General features: G+C 38.1%; 1 protein-coding gene across 1 annotated transcript in view; it reads right to left on the reverse strand.

Annotated features, from left to right (window-relative positions):
* LOC108278484 (potassium/sodium hyperpolarization-activated cyclic nucleotide-gated channel 1) overlaps nt 1-23,446 on the reverse strand; it is a 110,373-nt gene that overhangs the window by 10,181 nt on the left and 76,746 nt on the right. The window contains exons 5-7 of the mRNA XM_017491890.3: nt 12,716-12,862; nt 9,946-10,186; nt 4,758-4,922 (exon numbers count right to left, since the gene is read on the reverse strand). Of these exons, the coding sequence (XP_017347379.1) occupies nt 4,758-4,922; nt 9,946-10,186; nt 12,716-12,862 (553 nt within the window). The remainder of the gene's footprint in view (nt 1-4,757; nt 4,923-9,945; nt 10,187-12,715; nt 12,863-23,446) is intronic.

Genomic DNA, 23,446 nt, shown 5'->3' on the forward strand with positions numbered 1-23,446 from the left:
AAAAATAAAAAAAACTAAGTTATTCATTTTTATCTTTAACTGAATGAACTTTTGATTCAGAAAAAAAAGAACGCTTTTGACTTGACCGTCTCTATACTCTGCCTCTAAAAATGCACTGTTTATGAACCATGACCAAAAGTAAAGCGGGACTAACATAAACACTTGACTTCTTCAGAAACATGCATTTACCCCAAACGAGAAAAAAAAAACTCAAACAAAAACATACTGACGTCTTGAGTTGCGTAAACAATCTTGAGTTCTAAGTGTCTGTATTCTAGAGCTTTCCCATAATGCTTTTAGTTTGTAGAGCTATTCTATTCTATTTATTTATTTATTTGTTTGTTTGTTTGTTTAATTTTTTTGAGATGTGAGTTGTATCAAGGAATTTACCTGCTGCCTAATCTTCGGCCAGGACACTCTTGAAAACGAGATGAGCTCATCTCAAGAGGAACTCCTGGTTGAATAATTTTTAGATAAAGATACATACATTGTGATCAATCGTGAAACATGGCATTCTGGTCAATGCATGGTTAACTTTTGGCTTTTATATCAATTTTCTTTTGTGTAGGATGAAACAAGCATTTGCAGTCCAAAAAAAAAAAGAAAAAAAAGAAGGAAAACAAAAAAAAAAATAAAAGCACAACGAGCACAGATCATGACCCGGTCTGCATTTTTTTCCTTTGTATGAGACAAAACCCCTTTGTTTCTTTGGTTGTTTTTGGGTTAGGCTTCTCCAAATCAAAGCAAGATGCAAAGCATCGTGGTCGTGTTCGTGCTGGGCCGAGCGTGTTGTGACCGACTAAAGGGGAAAGGAATGTATTTCCACACGATACAGGAATTAAAATCGTGGATTTCCTTCAGCAATGACACATCATATCATCTCTGGGATTAGTTTTTTCTTCTTTTTTTTTTTTCCAGATTTGACTGGCCTGATCACATCAGTGCTTATCTGCTATTGATTGCTTTTGACTCGGACGTCACGATGATGCAAAAGCAAGCCAGTATGAACATGCCCGAGTTTCCAAACATACAGAAAGAAAGAAAAAAAAAAAAACAACAACAGAAAAACCAAAATCACAAGCAATAGTTGCCGTGCCTTGGGAAAGATTTGATTAAAAATACGTTCAGAAACAATAATAATAGGCTGAACCAACAGTTACTTAAACTCAAGCGGCCGTATTCAGAGTTGATTTAGACCTCAGACATACTTAACGTCCAGATTTAAGTGCTGTTCAGTAGTTAGCATTATTTTTCAATTCAAATCAAAATAGCGAATTAAAAACGTGATAAAATAACCTGTATTTCTCACACAACATTACAATTTCATGATCTAGAATAAGTACCTTGTGGCTTTATTAAGTCGTGTAACTGTCAGTGGAGAATATATTTTAAATAAGCCATTCTGTTAAACGAAACCAGATGTTGCAGTGATTAATGTAATGATTAGAGCTAGGATTATTCATGCAGAAAATGTTCTGGCAATATCATCTCATTCATATATCCTCACATTAGTTTTTTTTTCTTTGTTTTTAAATAGTCTCTAGCTTTTTTGTTTGCATTGTATCATATTACAGTTGACAGCAAAGAAAAAGAAAATACAACGCGAGTTCCTTCTTCAGTCTGCATTCTCTTTCCCTGTTTTTTAAAAATGTATTTTTATTTATTTATTTATCTATTTATTTTTAATCCCCCAAGCGCTTTGTGTTTAAAAGCAGTGGTCTAGGCGCTGCTGAAAAACCCTCGTTCGCTTCTTCTCAAGAAAAACCTCAGAGGCTTATTGGCTAATTTTAATCATTTGAACATGGAGCTGGGAAAATCGACTCATGCTGCCTTCAAGTCCTGTCGGAAATATGATAATTATGAGACAAGCGCACTTAAACGGCACCAAAATCCGAGCTGTGGGCGTGTCAATAAGGAAAAGTCATGGCAGACGCCAATAAAAGTGAGACACCAACTGTACATCAGACGGTAATGTTTAAGTCTTTAATAATGCATGATCAGCGTCTTTCATTCATGTCTTCTTTTCTTTCAGTCCAACTAACTAAAATTCTTGTCATTGATGCTACAAAAAAAAACAAAACAACGAAAACCTCAAGCCCAAACCAAAATTGAACACGTACCACGCCATAATCATTGCCTCTGAACTTCCGAAGGCAGCATTAATCACGCACTGAGCCGATCTGTGACATTTCCCTGCTTTTTTGACTGACTCTGAATACGGCCCATGAAGTGGTTTTTGCAGGCATTGATGTCATTATAACATATATGATAGTTGCATGCTATGTTAGTAATAGATTCACATTCGTCTCATATGCTTAGAGGGAAAACGGTATACTTCGTGTTGACTGGTCACAGTGAACCTGCTGATCATCAGTATTTGTCATAGCTGCTGCAAAATTAAAAAAGTATTTGTAATTATTACATGCAGCATGCAGTTTGTTAACATCTGAGGAAACTTTAGTAAAAACTACTCATAGATATACGCTCGAAATCTGAAATTTCATCTTTGAAATGATAGGTTTTATCTGAATACATTTGGATATTCATATTTATTAGAAAGCCTAATGAAATACGCGGATAATTTACCACATTTTCTGGACCATAAAGTTGTAATTTTGTCATTAATGTAACTGTAATGTAACAGGAGCTTAGGAAGTTTCTTTATGCTTTTATTACTAAATGTTAATACAAGTTTTTTTTCTCCTATAAGAAGACCAAATCCATGTATTAAATTTCACACCAGAGTGAATGATTATCCAGAAAATGTGATAAACTAGCAACAAAAAAGCAATGTTTAATTTTACATAGAGACATGTAGAGTTATTCATACCTACTGTTTAAAAAAGAAATAAATTCAAAGATCAAAATGTTCATACTGACCTAAATCTTTACTATTTGAAACCATTAGGTGGATGGACAATATTAAGACGGAGTCCCTTTAACGTTCACAATATAATTGCTTGATTTATATTAAATGTTAAGATAAAATTACTTTTAGAAATGTGAAGTTTTCTATTATATATATATATAACATCTCACATGACTGATTTGACTAAACATTCAACATTACTTTTAGTGCAATTGAAATGAAGCACTGTATTTTCAAAATATATTTAAATATTATAAAGCTAAGTGTTAAAGTTATATTTGTGCTTATTGTAATGTGGCATTGAAATTACTTAAAAAAAACTGAAAGTTGTGACTTAACATGTAACATAAAATATATACAACAATATTATTTTGTTTTTATTCTTGATTCTTAGCTAAATAAAGCACACCGTATTCATATTTCTTTGTTGAAAGCAAATGAAACACAAATGAGGACATTTCACGTTTTAATTTTTGGCAATAGATTTGTTTTGGAATAGGCTTTTGGTATATACATCTTTAAAAAAACAAGAATTAAAAATAAAAGTCAAAATAAAAAAACAGACTTAATTTCATATTAAAATAAAGTACTTGCTTATATGTTAACTAAGCATATTCTTCATGTACTTTATTTTCTTCTGTATTCTTGGTTGTAAATGTCCAGCCATGTTAAGTATCACGTGCTTTCATTTAAATGCAAAATGCAGAGCATTTCTCACCTTAAAAATGTATTTTTGATAGCATTTTCAACATATCGAAATAGCTTATTGAAATTTCTAGGTATAAAAACTCATGAGGTATACTAATAAATACTAGCATATTTAAGTTTCGAAATGAATTAACGAAATGTTATTGAGAAAATGTAGAAAAAACAGACACGTTTTCATTGTTCCATAAATAAAAATAAACTAAAATATATATCAAGAGCTTAAAACAAAGTCGAAAATGACTTTGGATAGATGCGAATCGATAGGAATCTCTGAATGTTTTATTTTCTTCCTACCATATTTTTCCAGTCTATAAAACTTCGTTTCTTGACCTTTAGGTTATACTGTATGTTTGCCATTAAATTTGTTAGCGTATTTATGGTAGGCATGCTATTTCAGAAACAATGGTAATGTTATGGGAAAATAAAGTACTTCCAGCTTGCAAAACACTAAAAATCCAACAACTAGCTTTAAATAATGCTATAATGTATTAGCAGTAATGTACATATATATATATATATATATATATATATATATATATATATATATATATATATGTATATATAAACATTGTATATTATATATTTTATCAAAGCAGAAAGAATTAAAGGGTGTATCTGCATTATTGTCTGGAAATTACGGTAATGTCTGAAGAATTGGCCCGGGACTAAATCTATATTTAGGAACTTGATCTTTTCACTTTTTATTGTCCATACTTAAACTCCCTAACACCAGAGGGCGCTGTAGGCAGCAATAAGCATAAGCTGTGGTTGGAGTGAGGAGTGAGATTTCGGGGTGGTGCTCATACCAGGATAGGAACGTGGATCGGAGGCTCATGCAGGCGAGAACCTGCCTCCGCCCGCTCACTGTATTTCCATTTGACATTAGACCAAAATATTAACAGGACAACCAAACCTTGGCCAGGACGATTGCATGCACCACCTCCCTCCCTCTCACACACGCACGCTCACACACACACGATAACACACACACACCCACAGGCAGTTACATCTAGTAACACTTGAATTTTTTACCCGTATTTTAAAGCTTATTTAATCTGTCGGAGGATAGACGGGCATACGCAGGAGTCATGCAGCATGATGGCAGACAAGTGTGATGAGGGAACAGACACACACTGAACGGACGAAGACGAGGTCGAGGAAAGTGTGTGCTCGGTCTTACCGATGCGGTCCAGGCGGTCGATAGCGACGGTCTCGAAGGCGCGTCGCATCATCGGGTATTCCTCCAGCACTTCGTTAAAATGGTCGACGGAGAGAGAGAAGAGGCGGCAGTACGTGTCGGCGCGGACACTAGCCGTGCGACGTCCTTTCGTCAGGAGGCAGATTTCTGCAGGAAACAGGAAGAAATCGTGAAATGGGTGCGTTCGTACAACAATTAGATTTAAAAAAACAAACAAAAGACAGATACGATTCTTTAATTAGTTCATTAGTTTATAACCTGAAACATACACTGTCTGACTTCGGATGACTGTAACAATATGTAACAATACCCAGTGTTCATTTTAAAATAAATAAATACAGAAATAAAACACAAATAGTGCAGGACCATGTTCTCAGAGATGTAAACATAGCAACTACTTTATAATATTAGCTTGCTGATAAGAAAGGGGGGTTAGAAAACGACCAACACGACCGCTTGGGTCGTCTCGTTTAACGATAAAAGTCACAACATGTGCGACCAAGTCATCGTCATCGCAGGAAGCCGATCTTTACGGTGTCCCGGCCGTGAACGTTAGATTAGCGGGATTAGCTTAGAAACGAAGCGTGCGCGCGTGTGTGTGTATAGAGAGACAAAATCTGTTGTGTACTGTACATCTACATCTATAAATAAAAAAAGCTTTGTTATCAGATCATCTCCTTCACGCCCGTGGTGACATTTATCATTCTGTCCGCAAGTTAATGACTCTGAAAGCTAAAAGGCTGCTGCTGCTGTCGAACAGCTGCACGATGCAGCGTCACACGACGCCACGGCTTATTTAAAGCACTGAGACATTAGCATTCTTATTGCTTTGGCGGTTAAAAATACCGCAGACACGTCGTCGTGATGGTTTAAAAGTTTCCTGAAGCTTCTATACATGACACACACACACACACACACGTATACTCCTGGGTAGAGAACTTCTTTCAAAAACAATCAGCAGGATTCGTCCATTCTAACTGCAGATGTTTGTGAAAAAACCAATAGTACAAAGAAAGAAACCAGAAGTATATGTAATTAGATTTTTTCTAACGTGAAATTTTTATTACATAATTTTTTATTTATTCCATGAAGTCTGTCTAGTTGTGTACATTTATTATCTCCACGCTACCTGTTAGCATGGCTGTCAGAGTTTCTGCATGCTAGCGCTGATTGCGTGGAGGTGAGAAATGTGGGCGTGGCCTGTGGTACACCTGTAACACCTGTTCTACCTGGACAGGATCTTGCTTCAGAGTGTTAAGAGCAGCAGAAGGTGGCATGAAAAGGTCTGAACAGGACTCACACTCTTCCAAAACAAACAGCACATGCAAAACCCCTTCGTTTTCTATCCTTACTTTGCATCTAACGTAAATCCATGCAACTATTCTTCGTAAACTGGAACAGGAACACGCCTACGCAAATCAGCGCTTGTTCTTCCGAGTCATAAAATCTTGGCTTTCATGTGCTGACTCTTTCTCTAACATGAGAATATCTATACTATTTTGTTTTTTGTTTTGTTTATTTTTTTTTCTCCCAAAATGCTTTCAAATGTTCATACTTCTGCAGGTTTAATACTGATTAATTTCAAATGAACTAGACAAAAGATTTATATATATATATATATATATATATATATATATATATATATACACACACACACACATATATATATATATATATATATATATATATATATATATATATATATATATATATATATATATATATACATAAATATCAAGAAGGCAGCGCAAGATACCGATAGATAGATCAGGATGGATTTGTAGTAACAGTGGAATAGCACTAAGAATGAATTTCCCAACACAAAACAAAACGAAGCTCAAAACTTCAACTCCAAACGAATCATTTTCAATGTTCGGATCATTTTTAGTGTAAAAAAAAATAAAATTAAATGTTTGTTATTATTGAAATGTCATTTTAAAGTGCTGCAAAATCTATAAATTTGGCTTTGGGGCAAATGAGACAACATCACACAAAGTTTTTCTTTAAAATAAAATTATGAAAAGTAAATTAATAAATAGATTTTATATACACACACACACACACACACACACACATATATATACATGCATATATATATATATATATATATATATATATTAAGGACATTTTTTTAACAGCTCTTTCCTCTTAGTGAACTTTTCGTCCCTGGAGTCTGACTCAGAGGTCAGAGGTCTTTTATTACAGACTCGAGGGCGTTCAAACATCAAGTGAAAATAGGTTTGCGTGCAGCTGGGGGAATGAAACACAGCCATTTTTGTAAGTGCAAGACTTGTCTGGAGCTTATATCCAGTCGTGCGTGAGAGTACGACTAGTGCGTGTGCCTCGGTTGGAGCTCAGAGTTACGAGAGCGCCGGATAAAATGCTTCATGTTATGTTGAAAAGGCTTATCTGAAGACGACACAGTCCTTACAACATTCATTACAGTACACACCTTGTGACTAGTGTGTGTGTGTGTGTGTGTGTGTGTGTGGATCCACACTCTCTAGCTGAGAGCGGGTACATGGTGTACGAGCGGTTTAATGTGGACGCAGCTTTCTCCCGATGACTCCAGTAAATAACCATTCCCTCTCTAATTGGTTCATTAGCCTCGGATCTCTCATTCGCAGAAATGATACTAAAGAAATGAGTAGACGAAGAAGCACCGCTGCGATAAAACCTCATGACGAGGTTCCATCTGCGGCTGTAATCGGCTTGTTGTCTACAGCAGACCTCGTAACGCGGCGTATACAGCGATATATGACCTCATCATGGAGGCATTTCGTTCAAATAACTTCTCTGAACAGGAGGACTGTCAACACGACACAAGAGCTGAGTCACACTTTAAAGCTTCAAACTGGGGAATAACTGGGGACACTCTGTGTCATGGTTTTGTAGGAAAAGAATCAACCCCGGCGTGGTGAGACCAAGCGGCGTCAGGGTTACCATCCCAAATTTGATTATCTTCATACAGCGGCACTTCCTGAAGTGTTCTATTGCACTTACACTGCAGCAGTTTTCCAATGACTACAACGGTCCGTTTATTACATAAAGACGAGTCGTCATTTTTATCCGTTTATGGTTCCGAATCATTTTGAAAATTCACACCGCATAAACTGTCCTGACGTTCTGGCACTGGAGACTCCTTCCATAAAACATTACAGAAAACTCCACAGGGTCAAGAGAGAATTTTGACGCATGGAAGAACAAATGACATGCTTTCATACCTAACACTGACTCCGCCCCCATCCGCATCACTCTCGGTTTAAACCTTTGTATGTAATCTTTGATAAAAGCTGGTGTTATTATACTGTACTATGTTTGTGTGCCAGAATCTCAACTACATATAGTGTGTTTGTGTGTATGTGTGTGTGTGTGTGTGTGTGTGTTTAACCCAAAGGTCATAAGTGCATGACAGCCTTCTTAAAGAATGAAGAAGAGATTGCTTCCTGACAAATCCGTCTGTTTTAACACACACACACACACACACACACACACGCGCGCGCAGGGTAAAAATACTCGGAGCAGATGGACGTTTCTCTGAAGCAGGTGGCCAGCATCGTAACACACTGCGCCGAAGCCGAACACAACCTTTGTGGCACATAACACGAGCATCAAAAGGCATTCTGCTTTGCTTTAATTTCCCTCCACCCGGCCCGGATTACATAAAAGTGTGTGTGAGCGTGTGTATGTGTGTGTGTGCGTGCGCGTTTGTGTGTGTGATATAACAGGTCAATCGCGAGGGCATGATGTGATTATACCAAGCTAAAATTAACCGAACAGCACAACAATACACACTTGATTATTATTAATAAAGCCCCTCTTTGTGTTCACCTGCGTATGACAATAACGTGAACGAGTCGCGGCGTGATGTCACGTCACATTTTTGTTTTCATTATCAAAATCGACTCAAGCAGACTCGCTGATGAGGTTTCTGAGGCTGCGGGACACACTGTTGGACAAATGGAGCTAAAAACATCTGCAGTTCCAAACAGGAAGATCAGTCACACCACACCCGCGTCAGACTCAGGCAGGGGGCGTGGCTTAACGTCTGAAGTCGAGAGTTCTACATTAGAAGTGATTTGGATATTCATCTATCCAGACATTTATTTTTTTTAAATACACTATTTACACTTATAGTACATTAGATATAACACTGTAGACCCCGTAGAGTGTGTACTAGAACTATATTTAAATCGAAAGAGTTAAAGAGTTCAACATTTCGGTCCATTTCAGACAAATGAAATGTCTCGTCTCGTAAAAACAGGAAATGAGGAACGGACAAAAGAATGTTATATAACTTTATATAACAACATGAGCAATAAGCTGAATTGCACCTCAATGTGTGTGTGTGAGTGTGTGTGTGTGTGTGTGTGTGTGTGTGTGTGTGTGTGTGTGTGTGTTTCCTGATGTATCTAAATTAGAAAACATGTAATTTCATGACAATAAATAAAGTAGGGGTCAGCAGTAAATCGCTGTGGTATAAGAGGAATAAAAAAGTTAGGGGTGTGCTGTTATAGAAAAATAATCAATAGCCATTTTTCTACAACAGCACAGCATGGCATGTTTAATTCTCCTTTACCTCAGACACTTTGCCAACAATTACGATTTATTTTATTTATTTATTACAGAACGACATGTCGTACTTTTTATCCATTTATAATTACATGTAATGCTGTGGAACAACTTAGTTCCTGCTCTCACTTACATTAGAGCAGCTACAAACAGCCGTTCCTGCACTGCTCTCCTCTCTAAACGCCGCAGAGGAACCGCAAAGACGTGTAAACGATTTGGAAAACGAAAGTCGCATCTTTACCTCTGACTGTTACAAGGGCTGACACTGGAGACTCCTTCCGTAAACGTTAAACAAACATCTCCTTGCAGAAGACTTTACCATAACCAATGATTAAAGACATTTGTTTATTATTAGTGCGGCGTTCGCCGTGCAAGTCCCTGTGAACGAGCTGTTACCATGGAAACGATAACGTACTTTATTGTATTAGAACGACATGAAAGGAGTGACATGATCACACGAGCGATCCCTGTAGGTATTAATGCAGCATCGTGTGAGTTCAGCAAGGTCAGAAGATTACGGAGAAAAAAAATCAACCTTCCTTTCTTTAAAGAAAAGAAAAGAAAAGAAAAAAAGACAAGGCTGGAGTTTTCCACCGACCTCCGAAGTACGATCCGTCCGTCAGCTTCATCTCCTTGTTGTGCTTGGTGATGACGCTCGCGACGCCGTGCTGGATGAAGTACATCTTTTTCCCCACGGTGCCCTCGCGGATGATGTAATCGTTGGGCTGGAAGACCTCGAACTTCAGCTTGCTCAGCATTCCGGTGACGAAGTTGGGATCGGCGTTGGCGAACAGAGGCATGGTCGCGACCAGTTTCCTACAGTTAAAGTTAACGATCTCCTGCAAAAGCACAGCATGAAGAGAAATAAAAACAAATCAGGGTCACAATGTCAGAAAAAACATCGCAGCACAAAGATTAACAGGGTTAACGGGTAAAGCAAGCATCGCACTGAACTCTCTCTCTCACTCTCTTCCAGTTAATTATTAGCAATATGCTAAGTATGCTAAAATGTAGCACTGGAACAACGTAATAACGTGACCAGTATCACGATCCGATGTTCACAGAAGTCTAGTAGACCCACTGTTGTACCTATTTTACTTCGAAAAAAGTTTCAATTCAAGCCAATCTGTGGCTTTACTATCAGCATTGTAATTGTGGCTGTTGCTTATTAACCATATCTAAGTGCCGTAGGCTGTAATTGTTGCGTCACGAGAATATTAACGCGCACCTATTATGGTTTTGAAACGTCCCTAATTCTGTTTTAAAGCTCTCATACAATATATTCACATGCATCCGAGGTCAACAAACACTTTAACGCACTCATAATTTAAACTGCAGCATTTAAAGTTTAAATAAACTTTTTTCCCCCCAAACGACTTGTTCAATGATCCGTTCTAAAGGATTCGTTCTAAACTCCTCCTTTCAGAGAGCATACTCGGCTCTGATTGGTCAGAAGTCCTGGTCTGTCATGATTGGCCTAACGCCGTCAGCGTGTTTCGAAAAGGAAACGCCCACTACCGTAACGAGTTTCAGCTCCGTCTGTGAGCGAGCATCCGATGAAGACCAGCCTTTTGTTACGAACCTACGTAGGTTTGTACAGGAAGTAAGTCTGGAATCACTAACGACTCGTTTCAGCTGTTCAGAATCGATTCTTTCTTTTGGGAGTCGATGATTCCTTTTGATTTTTGAAATGTTGCAGACTTTTTACGTTCACTAACAGCTACGTATATAACACGCTACACGAAAAGTAATATTTGATAAACCATAACAGGTGCGCTTTAAAATGTTTTCGATTCTACGTTCCAGCTTTTTCCAGCCAAAAAGATTTGGTGAACTAACTGATCACATCATATGATCCAGTTCTAGTGGGAGAGGGAGAACGTCGAGGTAATCTTTTCCCCCCACAAAGGTTTGATGCGTGCCAGAAACTCTGTTGTGAGCACTACTTCATGATAGCTCATGCTCACTGTTCTTTGCAACCCCAACACCCTACAGTCCTGCCTTCCTGCTTTCTATTGGCTCCCAAGGTTTGCTAATTCACAGGTTGAAACAAAAGCAACTGCAAATTTGCCTCGAAGAGACTCAAAGAATATCTTAGTATTCGTACGGAGGATTTAATGTAATCGATATCACAGACTTAAATATCGATGTGAAAATAGTGCGAAAAGTCCTAAAACATTCAAAATTTCCTTTCTTCATTACAGATTTTTCCCAAACTCTTAAGCTTTCTGTAAAAAAAAAAAAAAAAAATTCCCCAGATTTTCATCGTGGCCTCAGACTTTATCACTTCGCTGTGAAGATCACAGCCCAAAAAAAAAAAAACCTGTCTGTCAAACATGGGTCTTTTTCTGTCTCTCTGATGTCTAGTCCATCACCACGAGCACAAATTTTACCCATCACTCCTCTCACAGCATGCTTCTGTTTCCATGACGTGAAAAGTGTTGTTTTTTTTGTACGACAAGAGTGCTAAGACACAATTTCCTCACCTAATGTGTAAAACACACACACACACACACACACACACACACACAGTCCTCTTAGGCAGGAGCGTGACCGCAATCACGAAGGAGGAATAATGAGTTTGACAGCAACATCCAGTCCTGGACCTCCACGAGGGGAAAACAGCTAGAGACTTCGCCTATTTAAAGCAGGTTTGTCACACGGCAGTGTTTAAAAATAGACGAGAAGAAGACAGAGAGAAGAAAAGAAAGAGAGAGAGAGAGAGAGAGAGGGAGGGGAAAATGGTGTTTCAGAAATAAAGCAGTAAATATTCTGTTGCCTTGCTGCGTCACAGCATTCGCTGGTTCTGCCTGCAGCGACATAATGAACTTTTATGCTGTATAAGGAACGCTACGACAGCTACAGCGCTAACGCTCTACGCTAACGCTGTAAATAACGCTGTTACATACAACATATACAGTATAGACACAAATGATTTTTATTTCTGCTGAATATCAAGGAATATTTTCACAAGCTAAAGCTAAGAGAAATCCACTTGATAACAATACACAACTCGACCACCTCATTTATTCCGCTACAGAAATCCTGTCAGATTAGCAGCTAGCTAGCATCAAAAGATCATGGGCATTTATTAAAATTAATAAATAAATCTCTCAGGAATCCTGTCAAACTATGCCATTTTAGCTAGTGTTTAGTAAAATCAGTAAAAAAAAAAAAAAAAATTTAAAATCGTGTCTATGTTTAAGCACGTCCACGAAAATCGTTTAAACGTTTAAGCACGGAAATCAAAGCTAGCTGTTACGCTATGTCGACTGCGTGACATGACAACATGCGAGCGTTTGATTTTTCTCCAGTTAGATCTTCCACCGTCTGAGGAAGTGTTATGTAGTGTTATATCTGCTCTATACCTCTTTCAGAGGATCGTTGAGTTCGTTCAGGATGTTGTCCTCGTCGAAGATCTTGCCCTGGTAGCGATGTTCATAGTAGTCGTGGATCTTCTGCCGCATGTCAGCCGGGAGCTTGTGGAATGACATGTACTGCTCCACTTGTTTATACTGAAAAAAAGGCATAAAGAGATAAAGTGAGAGACAGAAAGTATTCGGTGGGTTAGGAACAGGTGACAGGTGTACCTGAAGAACGGCTGGGGAAGGTCTCATATAGCTGATCACTGCTCGTCACTAACATACAACTATATACACCTATACACACTTATATACACCTGTAGACACTTATACACACCTATTTACACTTATACACACCTATACACACTTATACACACTTATACACACTTATATACACCTATACACACTTATACACACCTATACACACTTATACACACTTATACACACTTATATACACCTATACACACTTATACACACCTATTTACACTTATACACACCTATACACACTTATACACACCTATACACACTTATATACACCTATACACACTTATACACACCTATACACTTATACACACTTATACACACCTATACACACCATACACACTTATACACACCTATACACACTTATACACACCCATACACACTTATATACACCTATAGACACTTATACACACCTATACACACTTATACACACCATACACACTTATATACACCTATACACACTTATATACACCATACACACTTATACACACCATACACACTTATATACACCTATACACACTTATACACACCCATACACACTTATATACACCTATAGACACTTATACACACCTATACACACTTATACACACCATACACACTTATACACACCATACACACTTATACACACCTATACACACTTATACACACCTATACACAATTATATATACCTATACACACTTATACACACCTATACACACTTATACACACCATACACACTTATACACACCTATACACACTTATATACACTTATACACACCATACACACTTATACACACCTATACACACTTATATACACCTATAGACACTTATACACACCTATTCACACTTATACACACTTATACACACTTATACACACTTATACACACTTATATACACCTATAGACACTTATACACACATATACACACTTATACACACCTATACACACTTATATACACCTATACACACTTATACACACTTATACACACTTATATACACCTATACACACTTATACACACCTATTTACACTTATACACACCTATACACACTTATACACACCTATACACACTTATATACACCTATACACACTTATACACACCTATACACTTATACACACTTATACACACCTATACACACCATACACACTTATACACACCCATACACACTTATATACACCTATAGACACTTATACACACCTATACACACTTATACACACCATACACACTTATATACACCTATACACACTTATACACACCATACACACTTATACACACCATACACACTTATATACACCTATACACACTTATACACACCCATACACACTTATATACACCTATAGACACTTATACACACCTATACACACTTATACACACCATACACACTTATACACACCATACACACTTATACACACCTATACACACTTATACACACCTATACACACTTATACACACCTATACACAATTATATATACCTATACACACTTATACACACCTATACACACTTATACACACCATACACACTTATACACACTTATACACACTTATACACACCTATACACACTTATATACACTTATACACACCATACACACTTATACACACCTATACACACTTATATACACCTATAGACACTTATACACACCTATTCACACTTATACACACTTATACACACTTATACACACCATACACACTTATACACACTTATATACACCTATAGACACTTATACACACTCATACACACCTATACACACTTATACACACCTATACACACTTATATACACCTATAGACACTTATACACACCTATACACACTTATACACACTTATAAACACCTATACACACTTATACACACTTATAAACACCTATACACACTTATACACACCTATACACACTTATACACACCTATACACACTTATACACACTTATAAACACCTATACACACTTATAAACACCTATACACACTTATACACACTTATACACACCTATACACACTTATACACACTTATACACACCTATACACACTTATACAAACTTATACACACCTATACACACTTATACAAACTTATACAAACTTATACACACCTATAGACACTTATACACACCTATACACACTTATACACACTTATACACACTTATACACACCTATACACACTTATACATACCTATACACACTTATACACACCTATACACACTTATAAACACCTATACACACTTATACACACTTATAAACATCTATACACACTTATAACACCTATACACACTTATACACACCTATACACACTTATAAGCACCTATACACACTTATACACACTTATAAACACCTATACACACTTATAACACCTATACACACTTATACACACCTATACACACTTATACACACCTATACACACTTATACACACTTATACACACCTATACACACTTATACAAACTTATACAAACTTATACACACCTATACACACTTATACACACCTATACACACTTATACATACCATACACACCTATAGACACCTATAGACACCTATACACACTTATACACACTTATACATACCATACACACCTATAGACACTTATATACACCTATACAAACCATACACACCTATACACACCTATACATACCATACACACACCATGCACACTTATACATACCATACACACCTATACACACCATACACACCATACACAGTTATACATACCATACACACCATACACACCTATACACACTTATACATACCATACACACCTATAGACACTTATATACAACTATACACACCATACACACCTATACACACCATACACATCTGTACACACTTATACACACCATACACATCTATAGACACTTATATACATCTATACACACCATATACACCTATACACACTTATACACACCATACACACCTATAGACACTTATATACACCTATACACACCATACACATCTATACACACTTATACACACCATATACACTTATACACACCATACACACCTATATACACTTATACATACCATACACACCTGTACACACCATACACATCTATACACACTTAAACACACCTATACACACTTATACATACCATACACACCTATGCAAACTTATACACACCATACACATCTACAGACACTTATATACACCTATACGCACCATACACACTTATACACACCATACACACCTATACACACTTATACACATTTACGCACACTTATAGACACTTATACACATCTATACATGTTAGGCCATGATAATGATTCAGATTTGTTTAAAGATCATATGGTTTAACAATGTTCCAGAAAGGCAAAGCTTTTGTGTTAATGCGAGTGCACTTAGTAAACTAACAGCGCTCAACAATTAGTCCTGTGTCTCTTACAATTCCACTGCCGTGGGCAATTAGTCAGACAAACACAGATAGACAGGAAGACAGATTGTCTCAGACCCACAGAGTGAAGCTTAGGAAGACAGAGAGGACGAAAAGGATTTAAAGAGTCAGCATGAGGACAAACTGATCCTGGATCAGACCGTGCTGCGTGTCTGAACATGGTGATTCAGAGAGTTAATGCGGAATAAATAACTGTAGCAAGGATTTAATGCTGAAATCGTGCACATCAGTATTCCGACCTCAGATATAACGCCAAACTAAAGCACTATTCAGATGTTACGCAAGAGGCGTCTCAGAATTCTGAGCTTGAACATGATTTGATTTTTCTTTGCGTGATATCGGCTTAAGTGAGGAGCAGTATTAAGTCCAGCGCCATTGTCTGGCAGCTTGATGGAACTGCAATATATCACACTGAAATATAAAACCTTTTAACTTTGAATAGGGTGCAGGGCATATAATATGAGAGCGTATGTATGTAGAGTCTAGTACAGTAGATCTAGTGCATCTCCCATGATTTTATAAAGAAAAAAGGAAAATGTTTGTATTTTCAGTTTAGATTTACGACAGCAGTTCGGAACGTTAAGCAAAATCAACAAAAGACTGGCTGTGCCATGACCTTCTCTGTCTCCAGACAACAAATCTCTCTCTCTCTAAATGGAGCTGTAATGTTCATTTTAAGTTTTGAGATCATTTCAGATCGAAACTCGAGATGGGCCGGTAGTAGTAGTAAAGATTCAGAAAAATACACAACAGGTGACACAAAATGTAATATGGGTGATCGGACATGACGGACAACATGTTGTGGAAAAAAATGCGTAAGCTGGCCAGACGGATCTGGAATATTTGAGAAAAAAGTGGGATAACGTCAGTGGGGACATACTGGAATACTGGCATGTCAGTAATGCAGACAAAAAACGAATTAAACTAACCAAATACATTAAATAAATGTATTGATGACTGAATGAATTAATGTTTAGGTTAATAAATAAATAAAAACATAAATAAATGAGACATATCACAAAGCATAACATGTTCGGTTAGCAGGACGTTTTTTTCTTCTTTTATACAATTTTAAACTTGTGCTAAAATGTTCAGTTAAAACACACCCACACATGCGGCTTTAACTGATTGTCACAACCCAAAAAAAGATGACAACTGTGAACAAACCGAGTCACGCTGACCGTCACTGTGATACATGAACGTGGGCCTTCAATTTCCCCCTGCTGTTAAATTCATCACAACAGGAGCACAGAGAGAGGGAGAGAGGGAGAGAGAGAGAGAAAGAGAGAGAGAGAGAGAGAGAGAGAGAGAGAGAGAAAAACAGAGAGAGAGAGAGAGAGAGAGAGAGAAAGAGAGAGAGAGAGAGAAAGAGAGAAAGAGAGAGAGAGAGAGAGAGAGAGAGAAAGAGAGAGAGAGAGAGAGAGAGAGAGAGAGAAAGAGAGAGAGAGAGAGAGAGAGAGAGAGAGAGAGAGAGAGAGAGAGCCTGCAAAAGCATCAGCGTCATGCTCTGTTCCGTATCGACCCCGGTGCAGCTGTGTGAAGGTGATAAGAAGGTTTGAAGGTATAAGGGGTTTGTTTCGGACTAACTGATTTGTGCCAAGCCTGAGATAAATTTCAACACACAGACGATGTGCTGATGGAGAACTTGAGTTGTGGTTCACATCGTCTTTAATGTCGACTGTAATTTCTGGGAATTCCTGGAATATAACATAGGGAATTTCTGGAATATAAGGCAGGAAATTTCCAGAATATAAGGCAGGGAATTTCCAGAATATAAAGCAGGGGATTTCTGGAATATAAATCAGGGAATTTCCGGAATACGAGGCAAAAAATTTCTGGAATATAAGGCAGGGAATTTCCGGAATATAAGGCAGGGGATTTCTGGAATATAAGGCAGGGAATTTCCAGAATATAAGGCAGGGAATTTCCAGAATATAAGGCAGGGAATTTTCGGATTATAAGGCAGGGAATTTCAGGAATACAAGGCAGGGAATTTCTGGAATATGAGGTAAGAAATTTATGGAATATAAAGCAGGGAATTTCTGGAATAGAAAGCAGGGAATTTCGGGAATACAAGGCAGCGAGGGAATTTCCAGAATATGAGGCAAGAAATTTATGGGATATAAATCAGGGACTTTATGGAATAAAAAGCAGGGAATTTCTGGAATATAAGGCAGGGAATTCCCAGAATATAAAGCAGGAAATTTCCGGAATATAAGGCAGGGAATTCCCAGAATATAAAGCAGGAAATTTCCGGAATATAAGGCAGGGAATTCCCAGAATATAAAGCAGGGAATTAATGGAATATAAGGCAGGGAATTTCTGGAATATAAAGCAGGGAATTCCTGGAATATTAGGCAGGGAATATCCGCAATATAAGGCAGGGAATATCTGGAATATAAGGCAGGGAATTTCCAGAATATAAGGCAGGGAATATCCGGAATATAAGGCAGGGAATATCCGGAATATAAGGCAGGGAATTTCCAGAATATAAGGCAGGGAATATCCGGAATATAAGGCAGGGAATTTCCAGAATATAAGGCAGGGAATATCCGGAATATAAGGCAGGGAATTTCCAGAATATAAGGCAGGGAATATCCGGAATATAAGACAGGGAATTTCCAGAATATAAGGCAGGGAATATCCGGAATATAAGGCAGGGAATTTCCAGAATATAAGGCAGGGAATATCCGGAATATAAGACAGGGAATTTCCAGAATATAAGTCACAACTTTTTTAATCAACTTAAAACAACAACAACAAAAAACAGGATGAAGTTGACTAAATATGATCAAAACTTTCAAGGGCATTTGACACAGGACAAAGACTAAAAAAAACAAAAATGCAGCTTGTCGTGTTTCCGAGAAACCGCAAAGAAGCATAAACTCCTCTGTCCTGAAGATGTCGGAAAACTTAAACTTACAGCTTTAACCTCTGAAGGTTAAAGGTTACTGAAACTGGAGACTCCTTCCGTACACGTTAAACATAATCTTGTTACAGAAATCCACAGTTACCATGTCAACAATTTTTTTAATCATTTTATGATTAGTACAGCGTTCTCCGTACACGTTCCTGGGAATGAGCAGTTACCATGGATACAATACTCTCTTTTTAAGTTAGTAAAACGCAAAAAAACACCCCACATTTCGTCACATTACCGAGAAACCACAAAGCGCTTTACCTCTGACTCTGACACTGGAGACTCCTTCCGCTCTCCTGTTGAGTTGAGTGTTTGATTTATTCCTCCCTTAGCCAATACAAAAACTCGTTATCTATCTATACTTGTAATTTACGACTATTTGACTATTCGTCGTAAGTTACACCTTTTCTTCAAATCTTCCTGAACTTTTTCCTTTCGTTGTAGAGATATCCGCATTGATTTTAGACTTAGTGATTATAATAATAACAACAATTTTTTTAAAAACCACTCCTGCTTCTCAAAAAGGTACAACTACTTTAAACCCATCAGTGCTGAATGTCTGCAGGGTTGTCTTTTCTCCAACAACTGCTTTTATCTCTTATTATCAGTCGGTGCTGCAGTAATGAGAACTTCTTCTTCTTTTTCTTTCTGACTGTTCGCTTCTTCGAGTCAGGCATCACACTAACCATTTAGCGAGCAGTGGCAGGGTTGTATTAGGAGTCAGAAGCAATCAGCCTGGCCAGTCACCTGCTCTCCAGTGTTCTCTCTCTCTCTCTTTTTTTTCTCTCCTTCATCTATTTTCCTGCTGCCGAAACATAACTCTCGTGCTGTGAGGTACTTTGCTTCTACACCGTTTCACAATCCCTCACTCAGGTGGAAACGATGGAAAGCTGCTCGTTCCTTGCGGCAATAAAATATGGAAATATTATATATCCTAATTTGCCATGAACGAATATGAAACCAAGCGGAGAAATAAAAAGGTCATGATATCATGTTCGCCCTTTCGAAACTCAGACGCCAGGGTATGGGCTTTAGGAATTCAATTACACTTTCACGGAGGAGTCGAGAAACTTATGTGCAGCTAGTTCAATGTGTTAAAGGACAACTTTTCCCAGAAACAGGTGAAATATGTTTATATTGAAATGTTTGTGATGTGACTAGTGATTCTGACGTTAGTTTATTTTTTTGGTGCTGTATTTTGGTTATTTCTGGGAGAAGTTAGTGTTTGTGCTCCACCTAATTCTGTCCGAAGCCCCTTTTGTGTCTTGCAAGTTGGCTCGGCTAAAAGAGTCGGTTCAATGAGTCGACTCTTTTGCAAACGACACATCAGATCGCCAGCAACGTTAATTAAAGTCATCCGAAATTAATATGGTCTTATTTTATCTTCCAAATACTGTCCAAGCTCATTTTGTTTCTAGTGAGTCGACTACTGATGTTCACCGAAACCACTGGCTCAAAGAGTCGACTCTTTTGCGAATGACACGATCACTAGCATTCAGATCGCCCAAACACCATTAATTAAAGTTATATGAACTAACTGTAGTCTGATTTTATTTTCCAAATTCTGTCCAAGCTCATTTTGTTTCTAGTGAGTCATCTCCCGATGTTCACCAAAACAGCTGGCTCAAAGAGTCGACTCTTTTGCGAATGACACGATCACTAGCGATCAGATCGCCCAAACACCATTAATTAAAATTATACGAACTAACTGGAGTCTGATTTTATTTTTCAATTTCTGTCCAAGCTCATTTTGTTTCTAGTGAGTCGACTGCTGATGTTCACCAAAACAAGCTTCAAAAAGTCGACTTTTTTGTGAATGACACATTACTAGTGATCAGATCACCAAGCACCAATAACTGAAGTGATCTGAAATGAATATAGTCTGATTTTATTTTTCTAATTCTGTCCATGCTCATTTTGCTTGCTGAGTCTGCTCCCGATGTTCACCTCAAAGAGTCAGCTCAAAGAGTCGACTCTTTTGCAAACGACACATCACTAGTGTTTAGATCGTCAAGCACTACTGGATAAAATGATCTGAATTTAATATAAACTGATTATATTGTCCTAATTTGGGCTGAGATTCTTTTGTTTCTTGTGAGTCCGCTCCTGACATTCATCAAGAAGAGTCGGCTCAAAGAGTTGACTCCTTTGTGAACGACACATCTCCAGTGATCAGCTGGCCGAGCTCCATTAGCTCCTTCTCTTTCTTGGAACTGAATGAGACATCAAGTACAGTAATGTGTGTGTAAAGTAAATATACCATTTCCATGTGAGGTGATCTAGTTTGACACGAACGTACTCAGGCTGCACATGCCCATCTGATCTTTATCTGATCTCTGATTCATGTCTGATCCAGACATGAAGTGGTTTGAAGTGAATAGCTCATTCGATCCGAGCTCTATGTGCAGATTTGATCTGAATGTTCTATAGATTTCTGTAGATTTGGATCGAAATGCTCTCCACATGCATCTCATCTTTAAGGCCCTGGTTTGGTCTGATCCAGGTTGATCTGAGCAGAAATTTGCCTGTCTTACATGGCACTTGTTCTCTACTTTGTCTCTTGTGGGTGTGGCCTGTGGAGCAATTTTTAGGTTTTTTTTAGTTCCAATGAGAAACGGTAGTAGCTACAGTATACACACCGTCTAAGGCTAAACAGTTAAACGCAAATTAAATAACACACTAATCAGTGTGAAAATCCGTCATGTGATTTACATTAGATTAGATTAGCAAAGCGAGCTAACTGTACTAGCTACGTACACTCATATCCGAATATGCACAGAATTGAGAACGTTAAATTAAACGTCATTTGCTGCAGAAATTTTGCTTGTTGTAAGTAATTCTCTCTCTTTCTCTCTCACATTACATCTGCCAAAGCCCTGAGCATCGGAGATAAATCTAATGTCTCTGTGATCAGACGTCATCTAATATCCATTCACTCAGCGAGCAGGAAACGGTAACGGTGACATTGTGAGCGCTAATGAAAGTGCAGGCTGTGTGTGTGTGTGTGTGTGTGTTCACTGTTCACTTGTATTGACCGCACTCTGTTCCTACAGCACCAGGACATCGTGTTTAAAACCCAAGATAAAAGCTAATGCAGGAGCCGGTGGACGGGATGCAAATGAATAAAAAGCCTGCCTCGTCACTGTCAAGGTGACCTGAGTGATATGTGTGTGTGTGTGTGTGTGTGTGTGTGTGTGTGTGTGCGCGTGCGAGCGCGTGTGCATTTCTTTTCCTCAGATAAGACGCTGTGCCGAGAACGACAGGTAAATTGATGGCGTTTCGCATGGAGCTTCCCGCCTTAAGGACGGACGAGAGAATCTCATTACTTTGAGGAACTCGGAGCTCGGCCGGTCTAAAAAGCTTTTCCTAGTCTATAATGCATAAAGCTTTAAGTGTATAAATCCTTCATGACTAATTAGCGTCAGGTTGTGTATTAACAGTGGAGTCTGAGCCGAATGATGACCGTCAATGTTAATCGTTGTGGACGTTTCAGCCCTTCCAATCCAGCCCTTCTTGACATGTGGAAACAATACAAAATCCTCAGGAACGTTGACTTTTACCTCAGGTACGCCGGTAGGGGACAGAGGAAAGACTCGTTATGACTGCGATTACACTGTAATTGCACTTATCGTCGTTCATAAACCAGACGTCAACGCCACATTGGCGTGAACTCAAATAAATACAGAAGAGTCGGTTGTAATCAGCTATAACACTACATACGGACATGTTCCATTCCTCTTACACCACTGCAACCTGTCAACGATTTACAGTTTTTAAAAATCTATTAATGAATGACACGTCATACTTTTTACCCATTTATAGTTACATTCAATGTCAGAAATGAGTACCCGTTCTTCTGACCAATCACAATCCAGGGACGATGTGGTGTACCTTTTGCTACTGAACTCGTTTGAACTCTCTTGTTAGGCAGCTTGGCTAAATAAAGAATATGTCCACTTGATATCCTCCCATTTGCGTGTAATGCTATTAACCGTAGGACGCTCTGCCTGATACTGTAATGATCCGTGTACATTAAACCCAAACCCCAACAAACCCCACAGAGAGTCTGACGTGTTAAGCCTCTGCACCTCTGGGACAAACGAGCATGATCTCTCAGAGCCTGTGAGCGTGCCGGGTTTATTAAAAGCCTTCCGAGAAAAAAAAAAAAGCATATATAAAATGACGCAAGAGCCCGAGATGCCGCCGAGAGAA

This window comes from Ictalurus punctatus, chromosome 18 (genome assembly GCF_001660625.3).
Source record: "Ictalurus punctatus breed USDA103 chromosome 18, Coco_2.0, whole genome shotgun sequence".
NCBI classification, from domain to species: domain Eukaryota; kingdom Metazoa; phylum Chordata; class Actinopteri; order Siluriformes; family Ictaluridae; genus Ictalurus; species Ictalurus punctatus.